General features: G+C 47.0%; 1 protein-coding gene across 1 annotated transcript; it reads left to right on the plus strand.

The window, feature by feature from the left end:
* Positions 1–47: 47 nt before the first annotated feature.
* AAGAB (alpha and gamma adaptin binding protein) lies at positions 48–17,070 on the plus strand. The gene is made up of 10 exons (XM_054272996.1): positions 48–133; positions 4,063–4,253; positions 4,739–4,835; positions 5,495–5,584; positions 8,003–8,086; positions 12,778–12,860; positions 13,262–13,349; positions 13,971–14,075; positions 14,383–14,432; positions 15,004–17,070. The coding sequence occupies exons 1-10, from the start codon at positions 58–60 to the stop codon at positions 15,079–15,081; spliced, it is 942 nt and encodes a 313-aa protein (XP_054128971.1). The 5' UTR covers positions 48–57; the 3' UTR covers positions 15,082–17,070.
* The last annotated feature ends 3,425 nt before the right edge of the window (positions 17,071–20,495 follow it).

Here is a 20,495-nt window from a genome sequence, read left to right on the forward strand (position 1 = left end):
CGCGCCCCCCCGCGGGCGGTGGTAGCGGCGCGGCGGAAGGGGCGCGGCGCGGGCGCCATGGCGGCGGCAGCGCGGCCGCTGGCGCTGCTCACCAGCTGTGCCGCGGGCTTCGCGCCCGAGGAGCTCGTCAAACGTGAGTCGGGGCCGCCGCGGCGCCCCAGCGGGCGGAACCAGGGGTCGCGGCTTGCCCGCACCCGCGCGAATGGGGCTGGCAGCGGCTCCCTTCAGCCCCGGCCTTCAGCGGGGCTGTTTTCCCCTCAGGATCACAGTTCTCCCCTCAGGGTCGGTGCCATCTCCTCACAGATCCAGATTTCCCCTCAGGGTCGCCGCCATCCCCTCACAGTCTCAAGTTTCCCCTTAGTGTCGTTGCTGTCCCCTCACGGACCCAGTTTAACCCTCACGGACCCAATTTTCTCCTCATGGTCGCTACTGTCCCTCTCACGGACCCAATTTTCCCCTCAGGGTCACCGCCATCCCCTCACGATCCCAGTTTTCCCCTCAGGGTCGCCGCCATCCCCTCACGATCCCAATTTTCCCCTCAGGATTTCAGCTTTCCCCTCAGGTTCTTATTTTTCCCGTCAAGGTCGCAGTTCTGCTCTCAGGGTCCCAATGCTCCCCTCAGGACAGGGGGATCGCAGCCCCCGAGCCCTTGTGTCGGGAGCCTCCTCGGTGCTTTAAAGAAATAATTCACCGCTTTCTCAGTGCGGAAGGACTGAAAGGGAAAGCTAAGAATTCTGTCCTGCAGCTGGTAGAATTGCAGATTACACTCGGCACCGAGTACATAGAACTCATTCAGTAGGAAGTGGTTTTTCCTGGGAACCAGTTGCTGTTTTTCTGGCTCAAAAAGGGAACACAAGATCTGGTAGTAGAGAAAGCCATGGTGGAATTTCTGGTATTTTTAAAATATTTTTAAAATCGGGAGATTTCCAGGAAGAAGCTGTTCATGATCTTGGTGGGTTGCCTATGTTAGGACAGCCCTGTTTTTAGGGAGTTCATGAACAGTTTCCTGTGCACACTGAGATGTAGAATTTAACTCCCTCAAATCTCTGGATTTGTTTTTCTCTCTTTCTGAACAATTCTTACTTAGGACCTCACCAAGCACAGGGCTGCCCCCAGGAACTGGCTCCCCCCACCTCATTAAAGCACATTTTGGAACAAAAATAACAGTACAAGCTATGCAGTCAAAGGCTTCTCTGTCAGAGCAGCTGCAAGACACTGAATTATTTAAAGATTCCACACCTAAAATATTATTATTATCTTATTTTTGAGGAAGGTATAAGAAAATTGGAAGGAATTACTCAAGATTCCTCTAGGTTTCCCCTTTGATTACTTTACATAGTGAAATGAAACAGGTAGAAAAGGTAGGTGAGCAAAAAGCTAGTTAATCTGAGAAAATCTTAAAATACAAGCTCATATATTTTTAAGACTAGTACTCACTTTGGAATATCTCAGCTTCCACTGCTCCCAGTACCAAAACTGGAGTCTTGTCTGTGTGTCCTCTGACTGGGTCACATTAAATCCTCCTGAAAGAAGTAAAATCATTGGATAAAATAAATACCATCAGCATCCTAAGTCCCAAGTGACATGAAATCAGAGGCTGCAGACTGTAAAACGTTCAAGAACACCCAGGCAGGGATGGGGCAGCAGTGGGGAGGGTTTGGTGGGGTGAAAGAACCTGCCAGAACTTTCCAGGCCAATTCCAAGACTTTTTCCAGGGTTTTCCTCCTGTTCAATAGAAAAAGGCTGGAGGATGAGAAGCAGCTGATGGTACATTTGCTAGATATATTTTTATGTGTTCAGGTTTCTCTGAATGCTTTAATTCATGAGACACTGTGGCAAAACAAATCTTTTTAAAGTGCTCAACATAGATCTGCCTGTTATTATTGTGATGTAATTACCACAAAACTGCAAATAAGATTGGTTCAGTTTTCTTTCTGTCTGATTGTTCTTCCTTTTCTTTTTGGATTTTTACCACTCCCCTCCTCCCCAGCATATTTGGGCTCTCTTTACTCCTTGGTGTAATGTTAGGAGTATTTTTTATGGTTTATTCCACCAGGTGGCTCTCAAGGCCCAGAATGTGGGAACTGCTCCGTGTACCTGGCAGCTCTGAGGATTTGGGAGCATTTAGGGCATTATGTTCTTAAAACATTTATTCAATCTGAAAAACACTATGGAAAGTGGTAAATATCTTAATCTCTTTGGGAAAAAAACCTGCAAAAAGAAGTTGTAATCATTAAAAAATTATTAATAAACACACAATGTGCTAAAAGTGCTGGAATACTACTTGGGTATTAGGGAACAGGGCAATTACTGGGAGAGAAATTCCACAGGGAACTGGCAGAATCTCAGCATGAAGGATGGGAAATCAGCAGCACAATGGGATGAAAGAAAACCCCTTAAAATACAGGAACAAGCAGCAGGTAGTAGGAAATGGGACATGGCCTCATTCTAGCAGTGCTTTCAGACCTAAATTTGTCCATGAGCTCTTCTAAAAAAATGTCCCTTACAAAGCAAATGTGAAATTCATATCAGCTTCTGAAAACCTTTTCTGAGGGTTCTTCCCCTTTGTATCCTTGCTAGGGTGACTGACTCAGTGACTTCAGAGCTGATTTTCTTCCTCACCCCATTTTCCTCCCCAAGTCTTACTGCTATTTTCTGGCTTTCATTAATTTCTGTGGAGCCTTTTATTCTTAGCCTCTTGTGGCATTGACTTGTAATTCTGTTAGCTCAGACTGATTTTAATTTATTTATTTTTTAACTGTTAAAACACTAGTAAAGGGAAATTAATATCATATTCCAAACAAAACCTCTGAGAATACAAAGGTCAGAACCCAGGTTTGTTTGGTGGTGACTCAGGATCTTTGTCCCCCAGCTCCAAAGTGAGGTGGGTAATCTTAGCATGGAATATCTGATTAAAGATGATCACCTGAAATCATCTGAAAAATAATTGCCATCCAAAATAAATCAAACTTGAACCTGGAAAAATCATTTAGATGTGGCACTTCTTATTTTAAGCAACCCTGAGAGGAGACTCCTGTTTCACCCTCTTAAGGAGGAAATGGCTGCAGGTTTCTGTTTCCAAGGTCACATTTCTCCCTCAGACTCCATCTCCTCCCCAGGGCTGCAGATAATCCTGGTTTGCTGCTCTCCTGCCTTGTGCCCCGTGCTCAGTCACCAGATCCATTTCTCAGCTTTGCAGTTTAGTTGTAAAAATCACTGCAGCCTTGGCAAGGAGGTTTTCCTGTCTCTTTACTAATAAGATACAGATAAATTGAAATTCATCTCCAGACTATTTGGGGAACAGCCTGTTCCAGCAGCTCCAGGAACTCTCAGTACCTTCAAATACAAATCCTTGAAAAGCCATGTGCTTTATTCTTTAACTCTTCTCCTGCCCCGGGCAATTCTGGATGACTCAGTCCATTTTAGAAATCATTGACCTGTGTTCCAAGGTGTTCACGAGTTCATCCAGCCTGAACAAGGTTTCCTGGCCTTTCCCTCAAGGAATAATGGGGTGCTGTGCTTCCAGCTCTGCTTCAGCTCCAGGAGAGTTCGGGAAGGGCAGAGCCTGGCAGCACCTGAGCAAAGCACTGGATTGTGATGGTTGAGCTCCCACAAGGAATTTCATGGGAATTGCAGCTGAATTGTAGGAACTGGGTTTATTTTCTCATTAGTTACCTTCAGCTTTTGGTCACAGTTAAACAGATCTTTACATCTCAAAGTGCATGCAAGGGTTGTAATAAAGTTTAGGTTTTCTCTCCATACATCCTGTTTACAGCTACTGAGTGTGAGGTTAACACTTGAAAAGGCATTTCCAGGAAAACAAAAGGCTTTCTGCAGCTTCTGGGTCATACTTTAAACTGCAAACTAGAAAATAAACTCTTTTGAAAACTAAGCAATAAAATCTGGGACAGAGTAACAAATTGAGTTGAATTTTTAAAGATCTTGATTATGTACTGGTTTATTATAGTAAAGATGGATCTGCATTGGCACTGTGCTTTTCTAGACAAATTATTTTCTTGCTGCTGGTTTTACCCTCCTCCTCACCCATTTTCTCTCCTGCAGGTATCACAGGAGAAGATGACCTGACTGTGGGTGCAATAACAAGGGGAAGAGTGAATTTCTACCCCTGGACGATCGATAACAAATACTATTGTGCAGATATCCACCTCTGTGTGGTCCCCAACACGTTCCACGTGACTGCCGAGATCGCCGAGGCCGTGCAGGCGTTTGTGGTGTACTTTGACAGCACAACAGTAAGGGCTCTCCTGCTTCATCTCCTGCCTTCTCACAGTGAGAGCCATAAACCAGAACCCACCCATCCCCTTGAAGTGTTCTATTCACTGGCAGAAGATCAATATTCAATACTAACTATTCCATTTCCCTGCTAACAATAGCAGCAGTTTCCTTCTCCCTTACTCCTCTCCTCCAGCTGGAAGAGGGGTTTTCAGGAGCCATTATGCCACCATGGCAAACCCATCTGCCAGCTTTATTCCTAGCTGGTGCTGCTTCTTAAAGGCTCCTTTAGGACAGACAAAATTTAGGGAGCTAAACATAAATTTCAGGGCATTTCACCCAAAATTGTTTCTAGTAAATCAGCAGCAGTGAAAACTGGTTTAGCAGAAACCAGAAAGGTTGAGACCAAAAAAGCCCATTTCTTTATATAATTAAATTCTTATACTATTAAAAACTAAAGTATTGCAGAATGCATTCCACAGAACACTTTTCTTTTCCCCTGCAGAAAACTGGACTGGAGGGTGTCTCTGAATGGCTGCCCCTGACAGAAGAGTGGCTGCCAGAAGTGATGATCCTGGTTTGTGACAGAGTGTCTGAGAACGGTAGGAGACCCAGAGCACTCCCATCCTCACTCAGAGCCATTACCCTGCATAATAATTGACTTTGTAATTACATCAACAATTACCTCTCAGAGTCTGGGTGAGACTGGCCCAGAGAGCTCAGGGGAGCAGGAGCTGAAACCCTCAGTGGGATGTGTTAGAACTCAGTCAGAATTTTACCAGATTGCTCAGTCAGCTCTGTCCTGCCACTGCAGGGGGACTAAAAGGCATTCCTGCTGCTGGATGTGCATGACCCTGCTGAAAAAGGGGGAGCACTTGGTTGCTAATGCCATTTTTGGGACATTTGGACATTGAGCACACACATTTGCTGTGGTTCTAGACAACAGCGAGCTGGGAGGTGCAGATGTGTCCCTGCAGCTCAATTCAGTGTCAAACCCAGAGTTAACAGAAGTCTTCATTCACACCTGCATTGTACCCTCTGCAAAACCATTTGATTCTATTCCTCAGTTCCAAGGAGGAGTTTAACTCTATTTTTGGAAGCCACAGTGAATGGAGGATCCATGCCAGCTGCTCTACATTTCCCATACACTCCAGAGCAAGCAAACTTTGAGGGGATAAAACACAGCTAAATATTCTAATAAATATGCTGGTACTGGTCTCAAATCTGCACCTTTAATACCCATTTTTGTCTCCCAATTTAGGTGTAAACAGACAGAAAGCTCAAGAATGGTGCATCAAGCATGGCTTTGAGCTGGTAGAGCTCAGCCCTGAGGAGCTGCCTGATGAAGATGGTAGGTCTGCTGCTTCTCTTGCCATTTTGAGAATGAAAAGTGCCCCAAAAATCCCTTCTAAGTAAAGTTGTGCCCCTTGCAGTTGTTGATATGGCACATGATTACAGCATGGAATGCTCCGGGTTGGTGGGGCTGTCTCAGCTATAAAAGGTCAGGAGGGGGAGGAGGTTATTTCCTCTGAGAAATTCCATTTGTCCCCTCCCAAATCCAGCTGCTGTTTATGCAGCACCTACGTCAAAATATCTGCTCCTTTTTCTGGCACTGCCCTAGGACTGTATTGATACATCAGAAGTTTATATTCCACTTGGAAAATCAATCTAAAGAAACATTTTTCTGCATGAGGGCAGAAAAATGCAGGTTTTAAAAAGACTTGAAAACTGTTTTATGCTATCTTGGTAGAGACAGTGACATGATAGGCTGAAAATGGCAGGTTGTTAAAAACATTTCAGAGCAACAGGAGCTGCTACACAGGAAATAAACCAGTTTCAGAATCACTGGCTGCCCAACATTTATAACTTGAAAAAAAAAACCCAGCAAGAAGAGTCAAATGTGGTGTTCCACTCTTGAAAAGTGACTGTGCATTTCCCGACAGCCTTATCAGCATCAGCCTTATCTCCTCACTTCAGTGACACAAAAAAGCATTTACACCTTACCTCCCTGGAGTAAAATGAGATAACTGCGGGCTGGAGAGGAATTAGTCACCAACATTTGCTCTATTTCAGGTTCTCCAAGCACACTGCAGCCACCAAAAATAATTCACTATAAAATCCTCACTGCTACACATCCCACCCCTTTCCCCCCTTTAAGGGCCTGCTAAACTTGGATCTTGAGGAGCTGGGAAGTCTCCCTCTCTCCCCAGCATGCCTTTAAAAGTGTTTCCCTTTTTTTAGTCAAGGAGGAAGATTTACAGATTTGATTCACAGAAACTGGGAAAATCGGAAGTGAGGACTCCTTAGACTAAACAAATACTAATTGCTTTAAAAATAGTAACCTTTAATCAAGTTATTTTCCTATTGAATAATTCTTGTAAAGAACAAGCTCTTTGCCATTTATGGGAACAAGCTCTTTACCATTTCTTTAATGGGAATACTAACAACTCAGGATGTTAATTTGTGGGATATTGGGATACATGTTCTTTCCTAGCTGTTTAATCTGGTGGTTGATTCACTGTGACTCATGCAGAGGAGGAACTGTTCCTGTAACTTATTTACCCCCAAACATTCTGGGTGAGTTACAAAGGCACAACAGATGCTGTAAACACACTGGGCCAATCTCTGCTCCAAATTCTGACATTTCAGGCAGCTCATCTCAAATAAACTGGAACTTTTGTTTTGTCTCATTGTCAGTTGTTTGCACAGGACAGGCACTCTAAACTGGGACTCTTGATAATGACTCTGATATCAAACAGCAGCATCACAGAGGGCAAAACATCTGATTTCACCCTTAAATGCATTTCTAAAGGCAGTTTCTATTGCTGCACCTGATCCCTGAGTCACTTGAGTTTGATTTCTAAACAAAAACAGTTTTGTATCCAAAGGATTGTTTGGGTGGGTTTTTTTTTTTTCCCTTTGTCAACCTGCACAAACATGGGAAGCTGACTAAACTGAGGAAATGGGAAAACTGACTTGATCCAAAGTGGTGTCAAATCTATTCAGTAAATAAATTAAAATCTGAATAATGCTTTCCCTGGGCTCTCAAGTTCCTGTAATTCCCAGGATTACTGGAACTTTTGGAGTACGTTATTGTGGGGACAGCTTTACAATATTCCTTTCCATTTTTTACAGGCATCACACCCTTTTTAAATGGTTGTCTCAAGTTCTTTACTTTCTAAAAGAAAGAAAAATAATTCTGGTATTTATTTTCTAATATATTTCTATGCTGTAGAGCATTGTAAAAGATCTTGGGGTGAAAGATTCAAGTTTCTTGTCTGTTGCTATAAAATTTATATATATACTATAAAGTATAATATACTGTCATATTATTTATTATAATTTACTGTTTCGTTATTTATTATTAATTTATTAATATTTATAATTATAATATATTAAAGTATATTTTACTTTTATAATATGCTATAAAGATGTTACTTAATGTAGGCCTCCTGCTAAATATTTTACAAAAAGGATTTAGATACCTGCAAAACGCTGAGCTCACAGTTCATTGTCCCTAATTTAGATACTTCCAAAATGCTGAGCTCACAGTTCATTATCCCTGGAAGCTCAGCCCAAGAAGTGAGGCATTAATTTACATTTGCTTGGCCTCTCATCAATCAAAGGTGAAAAATCTGCATTTTGTACCAGGAGCAGAATTGACAGTGATTGTGAGAAGCCAGGGGAGCCTTCAGCCCCAGCTCTGGAGGATGGGGTGGTGTTTGGAGCTGTTCTCAGGAGTCTCAGAGCCCCTCTCTGTTCTGTGCAGATGATTTCCCCGAGTCCACGGGAGTGAAGCGCATCGTGCAGGCCCTCAACGCCAACGTCTGGTCCAACGTGGTGATGAAGGGGGGTAGGTGGTGCCCCTGGGCCTGGCCCTGCAGCCTGGGGGAGCTCACATGGGGCAGCTGGGCCAGCACAGGCACAGCTGCAGCACAATGGGGCCTTCCCCAGGGAACAGGAGGGCCCAGGCATTGCTTTCACCCCCTTGATGTCCTGATGAGCTCACAGGCAGCGGGTGAGGTTTATCACAGAATGCTGCCATCCATGGTTTAGGTGGGGAGGGACCTCAAAGCTCAGCTTATCCTCTGTGCCAGGCTGCTCCAAGCTCACCCAGCCTGGCCTTGGACACTTCCATCCACAACTGCTCTGTGCCAGGGCCTCACCACCCTCACAGGAAAGGATTTCTGTGTAAAACTGCTCCTGTTCCAGCACCTGCTCCTGATCCCTCTCTGCTTTAACTTGCACTCTACCAATAATTTCAGTTAAATGTTCCATTAATCCTGCAGGTTGCAATGAAAACTCAAAGTTGATTCCCCCAAACTCTAGTAAGAAATAGGTTGTAATCATCAGCTTTACCAGACTGATACATGCTTCAGTGTAGAAGTAAAGGTTAAATTCCACATTTGTTGTAGGGGATTTTTGGTTTGTTTTTTAAATTCTTGTACTAGGGATGAGAATAGAAAGTGCAGAGATGAGATTTGGCAAAGGAGCCGTGTCAAACATTTCAGGGCTGTTTTTGCTACAGAAAACCCCATTTGAGTACATGGAAACCCCAGATTTTATTTACAACAGTGCAAAAAATGGGCAATCTCAGATAATTTCTTGAGGAAGCTGAATATCAGGTAGAGTTAGAATTTGGAAAAATCACTTTAGCCTTTAGAGTCATCAGAAAAGGAAATGCTGTGGTTACAAGGGTAGATCCTTCCATTTACTTGAAATCCTTTAATTACCTTTCTAATCACACAAACTGCTACAGAAAATGTAGGAAGATAAAACTCTTCAGGAGTGCTTGGCCTGGAATTTCTCATTCACAAAGCCTCATCCCACCACCAACCTTCCAACACCTCTCTGCTCCCTGATGTCCCATTTCCCTGTGCTGTGGCTTCTCCCTTCCCACAACCATTCACTGTGGAATGATTTAAAGCCCTGAGAGGCTGCTGTGTCTGCAAGGTGCTTGCTGGGATTCAGTGAAACCAGGATGAGCATTATTAACCTCCATTTTTTAATGCAGCTTTTTGAGGATTTCTCATTCCCCATCAGAACTGAGGTGAAGGTGGGGTGTGACTCAGTGTAACCAATGCAGAGAACCAGGTAACCCGGGCAGATGGTGTCAGGTTATTTATCTCGCTTGTGCTAAAAACGGATTTTTAACAACACATTTCCTGTATCTGGCAGATACCACCTTACAGAACAGCAGAATTTAGTCACATGCTCAGTTCCTCACAGGGGGAAATTCCTGCACATCACTGCTGTGTTCTGTAAAGGTCAGGCTCCTTGACAAATCCTGATTTTCTCTGCACAGCACCAGCCCCACACAGCACTGCTGCACCACCACAAACCCCTCAGGAAGTCAGCTATATTTGGAAGGTGTTGCAGCCTGACTGTGCCTTCAAAGGGAAATTGTTGAGCTCATTTTGCTTAAAATAAAACTTTTTACAACCTGTAACATATCTTTTGTTTTCAGCTTCCTCCAGATCCTAGAAACTGGCTGCCATGTAAATCCAACCTTAGCTTTTCCACTGAAAATGACCTGCAACTCCTGGCTGGTTAAAACCCATGCAGGGAGGAGTTATCAGAGACCCTAAGAGAGTTCCAGTAGTAAATGCCTACTAACAAATACTTACAGCACTGTTAGGTGCAGCCTTTATTCATCAGCACTGCCTTAATTCAAAACTTGTTTCCTTGAAAATTTAAATTTACAGAAAAAGCAGGAATAGCCTTTTTCAAGCACAAACACCAAACTCATTATTTTATTGCATTAAGCCCCAACACAATTCTTGTCAAGCTGCAGGTTTTTTCACACACCTACTCATTAAAATTTTAAATTTCAGATTTTTTCTCTCACCATTAAATGCATCATTCTCACACAATCCATAAAAAGAATTATTAAATGTAACACAGTTGAATTAGAAACAAGTTTACACCAAGTGACCAATCCCACGTGCTTTGTGAGTAAATGGAGCAGCATTATCTCCACTCCAAGCCAAAGGAGCAGCCTTACCTGGGACTCTGCCAGGCAAATCCTCCCTGGAGCTGCTGTCAGGTTGGTTCTCCAGGCCTTGGAGCTCCCTTCAGTCTCTGGAAGTTTTCTTGAGCAGGAGAACGTGATGGATTCTCCAGGTGACACATTTCCCTCTCCACAGAGGCATTAAACTGCTGTTAACCTTCCCTGCCTCTGCAAGGGCCTCTGTGACAAGAACAGAAACCATTTCCAGCCCTCCAGAAGAGGCTGCTTGGCTTCTTTCCTGCTTAAATCCCAGCCTGAGTGATCCCAGGTGAAGCTGCTTACCTCAGGTGGGGCCAGGAATGAGCCTGCCTCTAATCACAGCCAATTAACCTCATTTAGGGAGGCCATTCAAACAAATTGTGAATTTTGATGTGTTAATTCCAATTTTATGTGTAAGGATCACCATGTGTGAGCTGGAGACAGGAGGAATAATAATAGGTAAAGGCAGTGGAAAACACTTGGCCATGAAACTGGAATCTGGGAATGCTGAATCCATGTTCAGAGCATCATAACTGATTCCTGTGCAACTACACAGAGCATGGAATCTGGAATGCTTTGGGTGGGAAGGGACCCTAAATCCCATCCCATTCCACCCCTGCAGGGGCAGCCACAGCTGCTCTGGGTTCCACCATAGCCACTGACTCCTCCATAAGTGGGATGAGCTAATTTTTGGCTTTCTTGCCTCAAGAACACTGTGTAAGGCATCACCCACTTCCTGAATTGCACCCAGAAGTTGAAATAACTTTTACATCCAATAAATGGAGTTTATAGGAAGGGTTTTCCAAGGGTGTGCCTGCAACCAAGTGTTGTGTCTGCCTCCTCCCTAAACATGGATCCAGGGACAAACAGCTGCTGTTCAGAGATCCCTGCTGCACACTCCAGGTTTTTCAGAAGGGATGACATTTGTAATAACTCTGGCTGAGGTTCTGCAGTGTTGGAGGAGGGAATGTGGAGCCACTGCCATTTTTCTGTGCAGGACAGACTCTAATCCCAGCCATGAACGAGGGCCATGATTAGATCACTGCATCCACCCCTCTGCCAGTGTGGGAATGTTCTCTCTCCAGGACATTCTGCACTGCAGTGTCCAGCCTTGCCTGAGCTGACTCAGAGATTGGCTCCATGTCCACCTTCACAGCTTCCCCAAAGCCAGCTCTCTGCTCAGCCCATGGAACTGGGCGAGCTGCTTTGCTTTGGGATGCAAATCCCAAACTTTTATCCTGCAGTCCCTGTTCACTGACCTGCTGCACTTCATGGGCAGCTGAAGGTTTTCCAGGGAATTCATTCAGCTTCACTTCTTCCCACCCCTTTGGCCAGGGATCTGCTAAAGCAGCAAAAGGGGATAAAGCAGAGCCAGGGGCCCCAAATACCTGCCAGGGATGGGGCAGAACAGATCAGCTGCAGGAGCAGGGAACAGGGCCTGGGGCTCAGGAATTCTCTCATGGAGATGTGTTTGTGTGAGTGCTGGATGAGCCCAGTTACACATCCAACCCCTCAGAAGGAGAGGCTGGAGAAATGGCAAGGAAATTTGGGCAGAGCATCCAAATGACATCACCTCAACAGTTGAGTCTAGAGCTTAGTCATGAGTGTAATAATTTAGAACATACTTCTTTTAGAAAGTAACATTAAATCTTGCTTCTGGCAGAAGTCATTGTTTCCTGGCTATTTCTGGTACAATAACTTCACATTTTTTCAGTTTTAGTTGACTAAAATACAAAGGTTTGCAGAAAAATCTCCTGAGTGCCTTGTGTAACTGCAAATATTTACTACTCAGTGCAAGGCCAGTTTGTATTGAGTAGTAAACTGACTTAGAAAAGCCTGACTTAGTAAAAAACACCTCATCATATCACCCATTATGCACATATTTTTATATAAAACAGGTTTAAAAATACAGCCAGTTCAAATTAAAGATACTGCACCACATTTATTATCTTAGATGACTGTTCAGGTTTGAAATCAGCTTTTAGGTTGGGTTTTAAAACAGCATTGAGATGCACCCTAGGCCAGCAGTGGGGAGAGCCCAGAGCACCTTGCAGTGAGAAGAAACCCTGGATTTGATGGATGAATCCACCCAGGAATTCTGAATTAGATATTTAACAATTTTCTTTGCCATGACTGTCGTGCTCAGCCTGCTCAGGGTGAGCAAAGGCTCTCCTTGCCTTTCCTGAATCCACCCTCAGACTCAGGGCTGCTTCCCATGGAGTTAAACCTGGGCACCAGGAACAGCAAATTCTGCTTCTGGATTTTCCAGCTGCCCATTTGGGATTTACCAGCTCAGATCCCAACGGAGCAGAGGTTTCCAACAAGCTCTGAAAAGACCCCACATCTCCTGTGGCTCACATTCCCTTCCCTGGGGGGAATATTTAGCAGCAAATGGTACAGACACAGTTTAAAGCTTAGAATTGATGTGAAATTTCTGCGTAAAATCTGTTTGCAAGTGCACTGGCACAGTTCTCCATGGTGCTGTGAAATTCCCCCTCTCCCACCTGGCCAGCCCCAGTATTTGCAGTAATTTTGGAATTTGTGCTTTGTTGCAGACAGGACCCAGGGCTTTGGTCTCCTCAGCACCTTGGCAGGAGCAAACAGGAGCCGTGGCTGTGAAGAGACCCCGGAGACAGAAGTAAACAGTGATTCCAGTAATTCCTGCTTGCTGCTCTGCCCAGGCCCTGCCTGCATCCACTGGGGGTGGCTGGGACCTCCCCTTGTGCCTCAGAGCCAAAGGAAAGAGCACTAAAAGCTCCACTCAAGATGGGTTTGATTATATCCAAATGATCCCCTTTGGGCACAACAAAACCTGTCATTCTATGGTGTTATTGGAAAAACCCCAACAAATCCATCCTGAAATCCCTTCATGCAGCCCCAGCTCCCAGTGCTGCAGGAGGGGCCTTTCATGGCACAGGTTGTGCAGTAACACTTGGAGATAACGTGCAAGGGTTTGAAGGAAAAGCTGGGAGCACCTGATTTGCTGCTGATGTTTTTTCATGCATTACTGGATACTGAGATATCTTTGTGTCCTGACAGTCCAGCCCAGGAGAGAGGGAGGAATCCCAGTCAGATGGTGGGGAGGATGGAGCTGGCACACACAGCCTGGAGCCTGACAGTGCTGCAGGTGAGCTCAGCACACCTGGCAGGGGCACAGGGCAGCGTGGGGCACACGGGCACTGCCAGAAATCCCTGCAGCATTCCAGGAGAGGGACTGCCTTACCAGCTCTGTGTGACATCTGGATCTTTGATGTGCCCTCATCAGCTCATCACTCTTTGATTCACTCTGTGGCTGTGAATCCAGATCATTCTGGAATCAGCAAGAAATCTGAAATACTGGATGAGCTCACATGTAATGTATCACAGAATCATGGAATCTGGAATATTTTGGGTAGAAAGGACCTTAAAGCTCATCCCATTTCACCCCTGCCATGGCAGGGACACCTTCCACTGTCCCAGGGTGCTCCAGCCCTGTCCAGCCTGGCCTTGGGCACTGCCAGGGATCCAGGGGCAGCCACAGCTGCTCTGGGCACCTGTGCCAGGGCCTGCCCACCCTGCCAGGGAAGGATTTCTTCCATAAAATTAATCACCACTGTAACAATGCCATGATTTGTCCTTATGAGCAATCAGTAAATTAAGTGTTTCTTTCTCTCTTATGACATTGGAATTTGCAAATGGGATTTGCAGCTGTTAAAATCCTGGTTTTCTGTTGAGAAACCAGAATCGTTTCAACCAAGCTGTATTTCAGATCCCATGCTGGATATGGACATCCAGGAGCTGGCCAGCCTGACCACGAGGGATGGGGACCTGGAGAACTTCGAAAGGCTCTTCTCAAAGCTGAAGGAAATGAAAGGTAACGCACCTGGAGAGATGGACCTGAGCTCTGGCACCTCCTGCAGGGGCTCAGAGAGAGCCAGGAGTGAGTTGGGAAGCTGTGAAATTCCTGGTCTCCTGCCTCAGGTCCTTGAGAGGTAGCTGCTCTTTCCATTCATTTGTCCTTTATCTTGATAATGCTCTTGAAAGCAGCAGATGTTGCACTGGGAGTTCCCAGACCCAGGGCAGGAGGTTTTCTCTGCAGTTCCCAGACCCAGGGCAGGAGGTGCTCTCTGTTCTCTGCTCCCTCCTGAGCGTCACAGCCCCTCTCCTGTCCTTCCCCACAGACAAAGCTGCCACGCTGCCCCACGAGCAGAGGAAGCTGCACGCAGAGAAGGTGAGCCTTGGGAATGGGGTGGGGTCAGTAAAATGGGTGATTTCTTTCCAAGCCACAGTTCCTGTTCCTGGATTAAGAGTTGTGAGAACAAACCACACAGTCCTATGAGACTTGTCAGGTATCTCCCAAAAACTGAATAACCTGGAAGTTTGAAATACCAGAAAAGCATAAAATCCTGGAATGGTTTGGGTTGGAAGGGACCCTAAAGATCATCTCATTCCACCCCACTGCCATAGAAAAAAGACTTTCCCCTTTCTGAATTCTGAGCTGAAAGCCCTGCAGTCACTGGGGGTGCTGGCCAGCTTCCACAAGTCAATGGAAAAGTCTGGATCTCCTGGAGAATTTAATGATGCCTTAAATAGCACAGGTTTTGCAGCACAGGTGCCTCCATGACCTGAACCATTGCCTCTGTGTAGCTGAAATTCCTTCACCTCAGAGAGGATGTGTTGCACTCTCAGAGCTGGTTGCCAGATGCAGCTGCTGCTCAGTTCCTGCTCTTTGGACGGGAAATACAAAATCTTCAGTCATGTGATGGGAATGTTCTCCCTTTCCCGTCTCTTTCCCATTGTAGGTGGCCAAAGCCTTCTGGATGGCAATTGGAGGAGACAGGGATGAGATTGAAGGTCTCTCCTCGGATGAAGAAAACTGAATTCCTCTGTAGCTGGAAGTGCCAGAGCGATCCTGAGGGAACGATCCTTCCCTGAATCAGTGTTCATTGCCAAAAACCCCATTTAGCTGTAGCTGCTGCCCTTGGTGACAGCATTCCCCATGTTCCACATTCCACAGCATCTCCAGAGGCTTTGTGTGACTGTCCTGTCTCCTCTCCCAGAGGACTTTGGGAGGTGACACGTGTGTGGTTCAAGGAAATAGCGATGAGTTTACATTTTACAAATGAACATTTTTATGATTTCCTCTCTGGGGTTTAAATAAACAAATGTGCTCCCAGTTATCTCTGCACACAGGGCTGGGGCTTGGGAAGTCACTCCTGAATTCCAAACTGCATTTTTCAGCTGTAGGGCTCCTGGATGGTTTCATGGAGCTTTTCCCAGTTGAGACTGGCCAGATTTGGATGAGCCACGAGGAGGAGGTTGCTGAGCCCCATCCTGCCAAGTGCCAAAGCCATTCCACGTGGCCCCAGGCTCGGATTCTGTTTGGACTTTGCCTGTGTAAGGACAGGGCTTCCCTGCAGTGCCAGGTGTTGTGCACACTCCCTGGATTCCCACTGGAATGCCAGATGGCTGCTGCTGCTCCAGGGGTGGAGTTCCCTGCCCAAACCTTGTGCAAGGCCTGGCAGAGTGCACAGAGCTGCTCTGGGAGCTCTGTCCTCAGTTCCCCAAGCCCTCGGTGCCCCTGGGCGGGCTCAGTGCCCCCTCTCCTGTGTGTCCATCAGGGCTCAGAAGGAATTCCCTTTCCTGGAGGGAGCCCCCGTCACTTCCACAGCAGCACAGGGCACAGAGCCTCTGCAATGAGGGACATGGAAGGAAGGTGGAGCCTGGTGAGGAGCCAGAGGAGGAAGGGGAGATGCCACCCTGGCTCCTCTGTGCAGGTGCAGGCTGTGGATCCATGGGAAGAGTCTGGCCCCAAGAACTTTTCCTTATCCATCTGAAAATCCACCCTGTTAAGCACCTTCAGTTAGGAATTCCAAAATTACCTTTTCCAATGTCCCCTAAATTGCCGAGTCCCAGGACACGGGTTTGCCATCGATTCTTGGATGGCTTTATGTCCTGCAGCACTTTCACAGTGACCCTTGAATTCCCTTTTTAATGCTGAAGCAAAGGTGAATGTAAATCATCATTCTTGGAAAGCTGGGAATCATTTCCTGCATGGAAACTGCAGCGTTCAAGGACAAGAAGTGCAGCCTCACTGGCAGTTTGGGAAGCGTTTCTCAGCTGAAGCCTGAGCAGGAGCTGCCCCCTGGTGAAACACCTGGTTTGGGAAGAGTTCTGGAATACGAGACAGCCAAGGAAACACCTGGCAGGGACACCTTCCCAGGCAGCTGCGGGGCCTTGCTGTGACTGCACCTTCTCCTGCTCTCCATCTCTGTCCCAGCACAGAGAATGAGGCACAGAGCTGCAGGTGGCTCGTTCCAAGCAGGCAATGAATGGTTTCCCCATTGGCTCCTCGGTAGCTGAAGGTTCTTTCTGCCCTTTCTAAATCTTTGTTGTGCAATGCTGGTAAGTGGCCAAAGTGCCAAGGGAATGGAGTGGAGGCAGCGAAGAAAAAATGGACTTGGACACTGTATAAACCCATTCTTTAGACATGTGATAGAGATGTGACTTTTTAAATTTAATGAGATCATATCAGTTAAAACCCAGTGCTTTGCTGCCTTTTTATGAGGTAGCAGCAGCTCATTCCCATACTCAAAACTCTTTTAAACATGATTTATTGTAAATGTGGGTCTTCTCTGTAGGGGCACAAATCATGGAGGCAGGAAGTGTGGCTGAAGACACTGGGAAATAATTTAATGATCCTTTGAGGTTGTTGTGTTGTGGTTTAAAATCAAGGTTTACTTTGCTGGTGCTTATTTTTTTTGTGGGTTGTTTGGGGTTTTTCTGAAGAGACCCTTTGGTTTTGGCTACAGAATTTCTTTACAAAAGAAGTTACAGAAATGAATAAAAGGGGCATTAGTGGAAAGGCAGATTTGTGTCTGTCACTCAGTTTCTCTTCGTGTAGAAGAATTCCCAGTTGGTTCCACAGAATCCCAGAGTGGTTTGGGTTGGAAGTGCCCTTAAAGGCCCCCAGTCCCACCCTGCCACGGGCAGGGACAGCCCCAGGTTTGACATCCTTGTGCCAGTTCAGAGCTGCTGCTGCTGCAGCATTCCCAGCTCAGACATTCCCAGTGTTCCTGGGCTGCAGCTGAAGCTCTGGGCTGGCAGAGACTTCCCTGCCACCGACCCGGCCCTGGCACCCAGCTCTGGCCTGAAGCACCCGCTCAGGCCGTGCCAGTTCACTCTCTGTTTCGGCTGAGGATTTGAATTCCTCCCACTGCCCGTGCCCAGCAGGGATCGGGACACTGGGACCCAGCAGAGCCCCCAGCTCTGCACGGACTCGCTGCAGCCTGCCCAGCACAGAGCCTGGAGCAGACCCTTCATTACCACATGGCTGGAAACGCGAGTGGAAAAAGTGTTCTCGTAAATCCTGTCAGGAAAACGAGCCCCAAAGCAGAGAATTCCAGTGAGACCCTCGGGGGCCGTGAGGAGTTCACAGCAGGATCGGATCGGCTGTGCCTTGGAGCCTCCCCGGGGCTCTCTGGAGCGCCTGCCCCGAGGCCACGGAGTGCCGGGGATCTGTCCCTGTCCCCGGGATCGCAGCCTGGGGTTAAGGAGGAAAAACCTTCCCACCAGGAGCACAGGGCAGCCATGGACGGCTCACCGGGGAGGGAGGGTGCAACCTCTGCTCCTCAGGGCTTCCTCCAGGATTTACTGGCTGGACTTGTGTCTGCAGCTCCGACACAGAGACACGGCAGGAGCTCGGGGTGTGCTCCTGACAGGGCACTGCAGGCTGAGCAGTGGCTGCTCCTCTGCAGCTCCTGCTCTCCTCAGCTCCCCAGTTCCCTACATGGAATTCCAGGGGTACTTTGAACCCGTGAATACTCAACTGTGCCTGACTTCTCCAGCAACTGGAGAACAGTAAATCCTTGGAGCACAGAACTCCACTTATACTCACCCATAGTCCCATTAGTTAAAAAAACTAAATGCAATTTTAAAATTTTTTTAAATATATTTGACTTTAAATTCTTGAACAAAACTGTCCCAGCTGTAAAAAGGAGGGTCTTACCTGTCAGTGAGCTCTTGTGTGCTTTACTGGGATTGCACCAACCTAAGGATGCTGCTGTGTCCCAATCACTGTCATGGCAACACCCCAAACTGTCAATTTGTGTCCTTAAATACATTCCTCCAACAGCCTGATGCGCTCACGAGCCTCAGTTTTCAAATCAAAGTTTATTAAAATGTCAAAAACAGACCTTACAGTTCCACATGGAAAGGGAGGGCGTACATGGGACAGGCCTGGAGTAACAAAGGCAGTAATGCTGCAGGGGAGGGCAGGATGGACAGACAGCCAGGGAGGACTCACAGCTCCCATGGATCCATCCGGGGCAGGGCTGGGGGTCCCAGCACAGCCAGCACGGGGAACCCAGCCGGGCTGGGGAGCACAGGAGGGACTGCCAGGTCTGCAGGGGCAGAGGGTGACCCAGCCGGGTCTGGAGGGGCTGAGGGTGACCCAGGCAGCTCTGGAGGAACAGGTTTGGTTTTTAAAGCCCCATCAAGCCCCAAGAGCCCTTCTGAGACCCCGACTTGGTGCAGCAGCAGCACCGTGGCTACCGAGGGCTCGGGGAGTTTGTGCTCAGCTCTGGTCTCACATCACAAACTCCTCATTTCCAGCAATCATCAGCAAAGAGCAGATGGAAGATTTAATACTCTGAGTCCTTAATTGCCCCTTCTGCTAAAAATTAAATACTGGATTCATCTGAATATTCGAGACAGACACATAAATACAAAAGCAGGTACATAGTAAAAAACATTGAATTTCTCAAGCACACCTCTCAGGCCACCACCAGAGAGGGCCTGGTTCTCATCCCAGCTTAGCACAGCCCAGAACTCCATCCTCCTGCCCCTCAGGGACCCAGCAGAGCTCTGGGTGCTGTGCATGTGGCTGAAGCCCTTCCCTGGGCTGGGCTTTCCTGCTTTTCCAGTCGGGAAGCAGCTCAAGGCACAGGAGCCACCACTGGCTGCTTGGGATGAGTCCTGAACATCCCTCACCTACAGAGGATCCTGCAGGGTTCAACCACGCTGATGCAAGGGGGAGGAAACTGTGAGTAACTCAGGGGCTCCCTCAGCCTTTTCCTGACACCCAGGGGCAGCCAGAGCTCCAGGGAAATGCCTTACCATGGGATTTCTCCTTCTTTGTGCACATGCACACGGATTGCTGGAGATTAAGTCAAAATGGACAGCACTGGATTACTCCTAAGACAAGCTTAACACAAAATACAACCTGCATTCAATACATGAACAATAAACAGATCAGCAGAGCCTGGGAAAGCACAGGGTGTCCTGTGCTCTGCAGCCACACCAAGGGAGGAGCCAAAGGTCCTGCTGCTGACTCTGGAGGAACAAACCCGGGTGAAATCCTGGAGAAACGAGCCCAGCCTGCCATGAAAGGAGAGGATGTTCCAGCCTGGAGCTGCAAGCTGAGCCAGGGCAGGCTGCTCCCATCCCTTTGAGCTCCACACCAAAGCTGCTTTCATCAAGTTCTAGGAGAAATCAAACAAAGCCTCGGCTGCCCCAGCAATCCCAGCCCAATCCCTGCTCCCTGGCCACAGGAACAGGAATTCACCTCACCTGCAGCCACTGCGAGCATCCAGGGCAGTGAGGGCATCCCTGGCTCAGCCCCAGCCCTGCCCAGGGCCCTGCTGGGCTCCCCAAGGTGACTCCAGAACCCACAGAGCTCTCATGAATCAGGGAGCAGCAAACAAAGGGGAGAGAGGAAATTAATGCTGGAGTGGAGATAATCTCCCCTTTATCTCACTGCACTGCTGGGCCAGCTCACATTTTCCACTGGAAGTCATTTCACTTAAGAGATGATGAGGGGAGATTAAGCAAAGTTTTTATGCATCATCTGAATCCTGGGTTTCAAAAGGCCTCAATTAATATTGGTCAGCAATTAATTATCCTTTAGCAAGGGGCTGTAGCTCTGGTTCCCAGCGGAAATCCAGGGTGGCTGAGGAGGTGACTCCGTGTGCAGATTTCATATTAAATTGGGATTTATTCCCACTTGTGCCCTCAGGATCAGGCTGGGCTCCTGCTCACACCATCACCTGTAATCCCTCTGGGATTTCAGAGGGCATTTTGTGGTTAATGCAGGAGGCACCCAAGTCCAATTTCCTGTGTCATTATGAGGATAACAACAACAACAACAACATTTGTCACCAAAATAAGCAAATAAGACACTCATGGAGAAAACCCGGAGCCATTTTACAGAGCACATTTTTTCCCCTCTCATTTAAACAGCCAAAAGTCAAATATTTCTACAAAATTCAGGATAAACTTTTCTTTACAGCTATGT

The sequence above is a fragment of the Melozone crissalis genome, unplaced genomic scaffold (genome assembly GCF_028551555.1).
Source record: "Melozone crissalis strain CALT ecotype California unplaced genomic scaffold, PUWL_Pcris_2 ptg000014l_1, whole genome shotgun sequence".
In the NCBI taxonomy this organism is placed as follows: domain Eukaryota; kingdom Metazoa; phylum Chordata; class Aves; order Passeriformes; family Passerellidae; genus Melozone; species Melozone crissalis.